Raw genomic sequence first — 9,771 nt, 5'->3', positions numbered from 1 at the left:
ACTGTATGTATGTACGTGCTCTCATATTTGTTTACTAACACCAAGCTTCACTTCAATAAACCTGCAGAAAATCAATCCACTCATATAGTAGTGGGCATCAACGCTCTAATCTGGAAATTAAGTGGAGCAAAAAAAAAGTAGTGTATAAAGATTTAGCTTAAACGATCGTTGAAAAATATTGTTGAAGTTCCACTTATATCCATTTTTAGTACTTGGCAGTATGGCCTTTATTTTTAGTCACATTTCGGTGATATAGTTCGTCACGTACAGTGGCGTAACTATAGGGTGGCAAGTCGGCAAAATTCCACGGGCCCCCAGCCCGAAGGGGCCCCTTCAGAGGAAATCTCAATTCCCAGCATTTATTATTACACATACACATTACCTAAGTAAAAAAAAATTTTGTCTTTTTTGTCAAAATGAGCTCATTGCTGTTCTGGTTCAAAAAGTAGAAAATGCTCTGGTAAATGAAATAGTCACCGCAGCGTTTTATTCCATTTTGCTTGATACTACTCGAGATATTTCTAAAACAGATCAATTGTGTGAACTTTACCGTTACTGTGTAATCGAGAAAGATGAAAATGGAACTCCAAAGGCGCTCGTAATTAAATAGTAATTTTTAGGATTTCATGAGGTTAAGGATCAAACTGCCTTAGCAATGTCCAAGCAGATAATAAAATCCATAAATGACAAAAGTATTTCTCTGAATAAGTGCCGTGGACAAAGGTACGATGGAGCTAATACCATGAAAGGTACTTATGGCGGAGTTCAAAAACGCATAAGAGATATAGAGCCAATGCAGTGTATGTTCATTGTGCTGCTCATAATTTAAACTTGATAGTAAATGATGCAGTAAAAGAGGTCATAGAAATCCAAACATTATTCGAAACTGTGCAACAAATTTATAATTTTTTTGGCCATAGTATTAGACGATGGAATATATTATCTAGTTTTATATCTGACAACAAAAAAGGAGAAACCGTTGTATCATTAAATTCAGTAACATTAAAAACAATGAATCCAACTAGATGGACAGGACGCTTTGATGAAATGTTTGCTTTAAAGGTTCGATTTGTTGATGTTCAAAAAGCGCGACAAAAACCATTTTATCAAATTCCAAATCAGATGAGAGAAATGAAGCTATCTTGCTAAAGAAGAAGGTAGAGAACTACAATTTAATTATGTTGCTGGTTTTCCATTGCAAAGTCTTACAAACCAGACACGCGGCTTCTAAAGCACTTCAATCTAAAGCCATCGATCATTCAAATGCTTCAAAGCGTTCACAAGTCTGTTTAGAAGAACTTGAAAAGTATCGACATGAATATGAAGATTTAAAAACGGAAGCAAATAGTATTGCAGTTAAATGGTCTATAAACCCTGAATTTCCTAAAACTCGTCAGAGAAAAGTGAAACGTCATTTTGATGAAATTTGTGAGGATGAACGTCTCCAAGATCCTGAAAGCTTGTTTAAAGTGAACGTATTCTATCGTGTATTAGACATCATCATTAATCAACTTAGATCGCGTTTCCTTGGAATGAATGAAATTGTTTACAATTTTAGCGTCTTGCAGCCTGCCACTTTGCAAAACTTGAATGATACTGATTTATTGGAGAAGGCTTTAGCATTTGTCCATTTATATAAAAAAGATATATCTATGTCGTTTTCCAAAGAAATTCTCAGTCTTCGATACTCTTTTAAACACGAAATAGAAAGGTCATCTTCTATAAGAGATCTTGCTGACTTATTAATAATAAAGAATCATTTTATATCTTCAAGCTTTCCTGAAGTGTGCACTGCATTTATGTTATTTCTCACCATTCCTGTAACTACGGCTAGTGCCGAGCCATCATTTTCAAAACTGAAATTGATAAAAACTTATTTAAGAAATTCTATGGGACAAGAAAGGTTAAGAAATTTGGCTATTCTATCCATCGAAAATTCTATGGCCCGAAATTTGAACTTTGATGATGTCATTAACATTTTTGCTGAACAGAAAGTCCGAAGAAAGGAATTTTAATAATTAAAATTGTGTACTTAAAATAAAATTGTGATTTCAGTTCAATATGGACTTTAAATTAGGTACCTTTAATTAAAAGTCAATAATTAGAATAATTAGAAATAATTATTGTTGTTGGTTCAGCTTCTTTATATATTGGGGAAGTGGGAGGACAGGGGGCCCATTCGATGAATTTGCGACGGGCCTCGAACGGTATAGTTACGCCACTGGCCATGCATCTTTACGGACCACAGCTTATTTTTTTTTTAACATTTGTTTATGTAAGGCCAAAAGATTTTCAGTAGAATTGAAGTCTGGAGATCGAGCTGGCTAGTTCATAACCTCAATTCCATTGAAGCGAAACCATTCCTGGGTCAGCCTACGGGTGTATTTTTGCTCATTGTCCTGGTGAAGCTTTCTGTAAATATATATCTGTAAATGTTATCACAACTTTTTGCAGTATATCGACATATGTGTGCCGATCCATGATGCCTTCAATTCAATGAATCGGATCAACGCTTCTGTAACAGAAATATCACTTTATTATTATACCTGGCCCACTATGTTTTAAAGCTGTACCATGGGTCATACTTTGTATTAAGGCAATGTGACAGGTACTCTCGATACTTCCCGCCATAATTATTAATATTCGACTCTTCAATCCAAAGTATGTGCCTAAAATTTTCCATTATCGAAGCAATATATTTTTTGATTTTCCTTTTAAAAAATAGGAACTTATTATTTTATTATTGATGTTTATTAAAAACTATTACCTTGACGTAAAATCTAATTTGCTGTATTTCATTGCTCGTTGATAATCAATCTTCAATCTATTCTACTGAATGACGGTACACTCTTAACATTTTCAAATTGAATGCAATAGGGCGGTTCCATATTATATAATATTATTTTGAAAATAATTGTTATCAATACCTTATGTAGTGTGAAAAATATTTCAAAATTTATTTAACGAATGCCGACTACTATTTCATTGCTCGCAGCTGTACATATTCATTATGAAATGTTGAAGCTTACTTATAAGGTATAAGCTAAAAAGATTTTAATCAAACTAACTAACTAGGAGTTTGTTTTCTAAGTCTGTTATGAATTAAGTAGATTAATTGGTTTCAGTCTCATTAAAAAACATAAAAAAAATATCAGTAACTTTGCAAATAGAATACGTATTTTCTTTTTTTCACCACTCAGTTGTGTTCCTTGGCAACAGAGGGTTTACTTTTGTCGTTAAAATTATTTAAAGTAAAATATATGCCCTAAAGCTATCATGTCAACATTTCTGAGTATTTAAATTTTATGTATATAAGGATTATACAAGTACGTCATTGTAGCGGTGTAAAATATACACATCCCAATTAGTTCAGAGACATGGTAGCGAATTGACTGTCCTCCAAATATAGAGCTGAACCATTCCATCAATCATTATTAGGAGAAAGAAAAACAAAACAAGTGTAAATTGTAGTGTATTTTTGTAATTGAACAAAAACATCAGTTGGGCAGTTTGCGAGAAATCGGCTTTGTAAACACTGTTTCGAGAAAAACGCGTTTAAAGTTTTGAGTGACTTTATAGCTGATCTAGATTGCGCAACTTTTCAAGATTGTATGACCAGAACTATTACTCGGTTCAACTTGAGAATTTAGGACAATATTCTAGAGATGTTAAAGAATTAATTAAGACAATAATTATTTTCTTTTGATATCGTGAAACTCATGACTCCAGAAAAAATTTTTAACAATATCTAAAAATATTATATTCGACAATTTACAAAGTATTATATTTCGTAACGGACATTGTAGATTAAGGTGCTTGTATAGAGATGTAGGTGTGCATGAAATTACTAGTGCATATTTAATGATCATTCCTAACATATACTGTTTTGCCAAGTTAACAAGCTCGATTATTTTGGTAGAATAGACACTTCAAATTATAAAAACAAAACTCCCGTTTCCTTTGCTACCACTGTCTTTTTTATTACACATTTTTGTATTATCTAAGAAAAAAGCTGCTCATTAAAATTAGTAGTGATTGTCGTTCAGGGTCGATGAGTTAAAAAATTCTTAGTTAGTTGCGATAAGTAAGAGTCTTTAAGCGATTATAATAAGATATAGTTCACAATGCTATAAGATACGACGATAAAGGGAAAAATGTAAAAAAAAGCAATATGGGAGGATAGACAGATTTTATGATATGTAAAAAGCGACCCAACCCAACTTTTATTTTTTTTTTTTTGAAAGGCACAAGATCCAGAAAGTGTGTCCGTCCACTACCAATCAAAATTTATCATTCTAGGTACACTACCAAAACTTTTAAACTCGATGGTCTGAGCATTATAGCATAGGCTTGCTTTACATTTAGATCTGACAGTGTATGAAAACTTTCTAAAAGATTTTATGTTATCATTTTCCAGTTGGAAAATGTCTCTAAAAAGGCCGTTTGAGCAGAATAACTTCCCAAAACATACGACCAGACCGTTTGCATCACAAAAGATCGATACATAATCTGAAGTCCCTATGAAGTGTTGTAAGGATCTAATAGACTCTACACAACATCAGTGTAAGAACGTATTAAAAAATAAAGTCTTTACAACGAAATATTAATTAATCAAAAACATTTCGTATTTAAAGTTTATTTATTTTCTTCAAAAAAATTAGCACTATTATTTTTGTAAACAGACTAGTTTTTAATTTAAATCAATCTTGTCAGTAAAATACAAATACATATTGGGAAAATATGTGTGTTTATACGTAGAAATAGCTAAACTACGTATAAACACACATATTTTCCCAATATGTATTTGTATTTTACTTTCTAAATTATTGAATTCATAATTTGTATTTTTAACTTGATTTTTTTACTTTTTTATTTTATACTCAGCACTACCATACAGTTGTGTTCATGGAAATAGTAGTACATTTGATCCTAACATTTAAAACGCTGTTCTGACATGTAAGAAGTTACAAGTTGAACAAGTGTGTAGTATTTTTGTAGAATGCACTTCTAAGAAACGGTCAACCAAGAAATCCCGTTAACTTCGCGTTACTCGTCTTGTTTGTGACGATATTTTGAACGTTGCTCAAAAATATTATGTTCATTGAAATAGTAGTGCTTGACGCGGATGCAAGCAAACAGTAAGTGTATTTAAGTAAATTCAACATTTTTTGATTAAATTTATTGACATTGCGGTATTACTTCTATTTTAGTGGGTAGAGCTAAACATTGCTCCGTAGAAAAACGCCAAATAATAATTAAGTTAAGAAATGAGGGAAAGACGTACAAGGAAAACGAAGAAATTATAGGATGCACTGCCACAATGATATATAACGCCATAAATTATGAACATAAAGCTGAAAATCATGGTGGAAAAAGGAAGACTACAGCCTTAGAGGACAAACGTATTATTCGCCACTCTAAAGCCAAGCCCACAGCGTCCGCAAAAGTAATAAAAATTAATTAAATTTGTCAATCAGTGCTCTGACAGTTCGCAGACGTTTAATAGAAAACAATTTAAAAGCAAGGAAAAACATGTCGCTGCAAGAATTCAATTTGCAAATGAGCAGTTGAATTGGCCGCCCGCAAAATGGCACAACGTGTTATGGACCGATGAAAGCAAAATAGTCTTGGGACAGGATCCAGAAAATATGTCCATCGCCCACCAAACACGGAATACCACCCCAGGTACACTACTAAAATGGTTAAGCATGGTGGCCTTAGCATTATGGTGTGGGCGTGCTTCTCGTATAGTGGTGTTGGTCCTATCCATTTGATTGGTGGCATCATGGACCGAGTAGTATACGTAAATATACTAAGAGACGTTATGTTACCATTTGCTAGCTGGGAAATGCCGATAAAATGGACTTTTTAACAGGACAACGACTCAAAACATACTTCCAAACTAGCTAAGGAGTGGTTTGCAGCTGAAAAGATCGACGTAATGACCTGGCCAGCTCAGTCCCCGGACCTGAACCCGATTGAAAACTTATGGGGAGATGTCAAAAGAGTTGTAGCAACAGCAAAGCCAACAAGTAGAGTACACCTTTGGCAAGTGGTTAAACAGGCATGGACACAAATCCCTATGAAGCGTTGTAAGGATCTTGTTGATTCTACTCCACGTCGATGTGCGGCGGTATTAAATAATAAGGGATTTACTACTAAATACTAGAGTATAGACAATATGCAGCACAGGAAATATTAACTTCAAAAGCTCTTTTCAAATTTTTTTACGTAATTGAAGTAAACACTACTATTTTAATGAACACACACATTTTTAGGTATTTTTTTTAAATATGCTTTCGTGCGTAAAAACGAAATTTAAAAAAAAAATGCGACTGAATAATCTTAGCACTAATAATAAATACTTTCCTTACAACTTTTTATATGAATTTGTATCTTTTATTTGAGTTTAATGCTTCGAAAGTTAGGACCCACAGACACTACTATTTTCAGCTGTATGTCTAATTTTCCTCTTATTAACTTTTACTACTCTCATGAGGGATAAAAAATTTAAAAATGGTCATATTGATATCTGGATATCATATCATATCAAAAAAAAAAAAAAAAAAAATATTGAAAACCAACAACAAAGTTATCGAGTTGAAGTCAGTTTTATTAATGTGAATGATTCAAATTACAAATGCAAACACTTATTATTATTATTTTTTTTTAACTTAGAGCTTAAAATAATTTATAGAAAACAAAAAATAAAAGCTTACTACAACGGTTACTATTATCCACTAGGAAAGTATCGTAACACTATTTCGTTTGGGTCAGAAGAGATGTTTCGCGTCTGATATACATAGTTTGGCAGCAAGGCAGATACTCTAAAAACGCTTTTTACCAGGCTTACAAGCTTATATCACACATATGTACAAATGTATGCATTCAAATAAAATAGCAAATGATGGTAAAACAAAAATATTTTTACGCCACATTCATAATCGGAAAAAATACCCTTATAAAGGATGAAAAAATTAAAATGTAAAAAAATTAGGTTTATTTTTACGTTATGGTAATAGCTTTGGTGAAATAGCGAAATTTTAAATTAAATTGTACCTATGGAACCATCTGAAATTGTACATTAGTAAATCATTTGGATTCTCAGATATCTATCAATGTTCTTTGGAACAAAAACTGCCACTGCTTATATGTTTGGTTTTAATGACGTGCTAGGACCATGTATAAGGGTTACAAGGGGTTAATTATTTACTCGATAATTAACGCCAGCCAACGTTAAAATAACGATTGCCCACTGCATATTAATAATCCATGAATATTAAATTTTTTTTATTTTATTAAGTAAATAACCTTTCTTGTTGAGTTTGAATTGATTTACTAACATGTATATTTAATTTGAAAGGTTTAGAAATTAACTTGTATACAATTCTAAACTTACAGAAAAAAAACGTCGTCTTTATGACCAATATGGTAAAGAGGGGCTGTTGGGTGATCGGGGACATCATCGATCTTCACGGCACCATCATACGCATGACTACGATGACTTCGACATAATGGGTGGTTTCCCATTTGTATTTCGGCCACCAGAGGAAGTATTCCGCGAATTTTTCGGTGTAAATTCACCGTTCGCTGATTTATTTAGAGGTGAAAACCGTGGATGTACTGTTTTTATTTTAATTTTACATTTGCTTTCAATTTGGATATATGTATATATAGATGTACATAGTTACCCTCAGTCGAACAGACACAATAACGGGCTTAGCAGCAGTGGACGTCAACATGTCGGCACTAAATTGGCCTCACCATTTGGAGCGCCAATGCTGAACTACTCTATGATGGATTTTATGATGCCGTCCAATGGATTTACTTCATTCAGCTCATTCAATTCAGTTCCAAATGGACGGGGTGGTGCGGCAAATGGCGCCGTCAAACGCACATCAACTTCAACAACATTCGTTAACGGCAAAAAATTAATGACTAAACGGTATGTATTTTGTTCATTTATATTTGAAAATTTGTATTAATTGTATATATTTTGAATCCACAGAGTCTATGAAAATGGAAAGGAGACTGTATTTTCATACGAAAACGATGTCCTGAAATCAAAGACTGTGAATGGAGTTACACAGAAACTCTCTTCAATTACAAATTAAGTCATAAACTTAACAGAAAGAATAAAAGAGGAAAATCAATCAAAATTATGCCACATGTAACTCTCCTCCCTAAGCCTAGGATTTTTCCACTACCATAGATCAGTTAATTTCGTTATTATTTTTTTACGAATATCTGTAATGATAATGTATGTATACATATAAATTAATTAGTAATTAATGAAGAGAATGAATTTGATGATTCTCCTCTATTTTACGTTTATTTCTATTATTCATAAGAGTCAGTATAAATGAGAGGTATAATTTTAAAGAGATATGAATTGATTAAAAGTAAGAATTGAGGACATTTTCATTCATATTTGATAGAAAGGATTAAATCTCTAAAAATTATGGAATGCCAGCTAAAATATTTTTTTTTTACCACATACTCGAGAATGATTCACCCTGTAACTAAATTTCAAATATATATATATACATTTGATTATAAATTAAATAATTAGAAGATCTGAAGTGAATAAAAACCCAAAACCATCAATTAAGTGGATTATTAAAATATAGCAATGTAGAGAAATTTAATTATTTTAACAGAAAAGTACTTTGTTCATTTATTTGTCATTTAATTATGAGTTATATTTTTTTATATAAATGACAAATGAAATGTGATAAATGCCCACATTTCGTAAATAATCAAATATATTGACATTAGGCTGAAAGAAGTCGGATGAATAATGTTTATTAACAAATTTATTTATTAATTATAAAGTGTATTTTTTATCTTTTACCTGAATATATAAAATCAACAAAATTAGTATACTACGAATTATTAGAAAAGACCAACAGGCATGTTAAGTTATATAACTAATCCGGAAAAGGGCGCCGCACTCAAACATACATGCCACCAAATAAATGTTGCTCTTGAATTATATGATTTATATGATGCCAGATATTAATAATTTTCTATTTTGTAGTGTATTTTTTATTCTTTGTATACATGGGCAAATTATAAAAATCGAATTAAGAAGTATGGAAGTCATATAGCAAAAATTGTGAATGTAATAATTTTGAATGTGAAAAGGGAAATAGTTTCATAATATCTAGAAGGTAGTGAATTATATATCTAACAAGTTAATAAAAGTAAAGAGATTTGCTTCAGCTCCAGATTTTTAAGTATAATATATATGATTTAAATATCAAAGAAGGTTATACAATTTAGAAATAAACACGAGAATATGAAAACATTTGCATTATATTTCTTTTGGAAATCCATGAAAATTTAATTTTTTTCAGTATATGATATTCAGGGGTGTTGTGGAATCTGGTAGTTGTCGGAATAAGAATTCAAACCGATCAAAAAAAGCAGTAGGTGTCATGAATTCAGATATTATTGGCTTGATATTCGAAACAGAATTTGTTGTTGTCGTTGTAACGGCAGAATTCTGCCGAGTTGACAGTCTTTGATCGGATAAAAATCCGGGTCCGTTCTGGTTTTCGTAGACCCGTCTGTCCTCGGAACGGAAACAGAATTTGTATCGGTTTTGGGTGTCCCAGAAACCAATTTTATCGGTTTTGCTGTCAAACAAATCAAGAAGATAGTCGCACACAGATTTGAAATGTAAGTTAAGAAATCAAGTTATTTTATTGTAAAGAATTAATTTAATAATTTTTTTAAATAATTTTTAACACATTGAAGTCGGCTCTC

At 31.9% G+C, this 9,771-nt stretch overlaps 1 protein-coding gene across 5 annotated transcripts in view; it reads left to right on the top strand.

Moving 5' to 3' along the window:
• The window catches only part of LOC108971481 (dnaJ homolog subfamily B member 2), a 33,900-nt gene extending 24,590 nt beyond the window's left edge, over nucleotides 1-9,310 (top strand). For all 5 annotated transcript variants that reach the window (XM_018937576.1, XM_018937577.1, XM_018937579.1 and 2 more), the window contains 3 exons: nucleotides 7,402-7,605; nucleotides 7,678-7,945; nucleotides 8,009-9,310. In XM_018937576.1, the coding sequence (XP_018793121.1) occupies nucleotides 7,402-7,605; nucleotides 7,678-7,945; nucleotides 8,009-8,114 (578 nt within the window). In that variant the 3' untranslated portion in view covers nucleotides 8,115-9,310. The remainder of the gene's footprint in view (nucleotides 1-7,401; nucleotides 7,606-7,677; nucleotides 7,946-8,008) is intronic.
• The last annotated feature ends 461 nt before the right edge of the window (nucleotides 9,311-9,771 follow it).

Source organism: Bactrocera latifrons, unplaced genomic scaffold (assembly GCF_001853355.1).
Source record: "Bactrocera latifrons isolate USDA-ARS-PBARC rearing strain unplaced genomic scaffold, ASM185335v1 scaffold_345, whole genome shotgun sequence".
Classification (NCBI taxonomy): domain Eukaryota; kingdom Metazoa; phylum Arthropoda; class Insecta; order Diptera; family Tephritidae; genus Bactrocera; species Bactrocera latifrons.
Note: the sequence above shows the minus strand (reverse complement) of the source record. Positions and strands in the feature narration are given on the sequence as shown.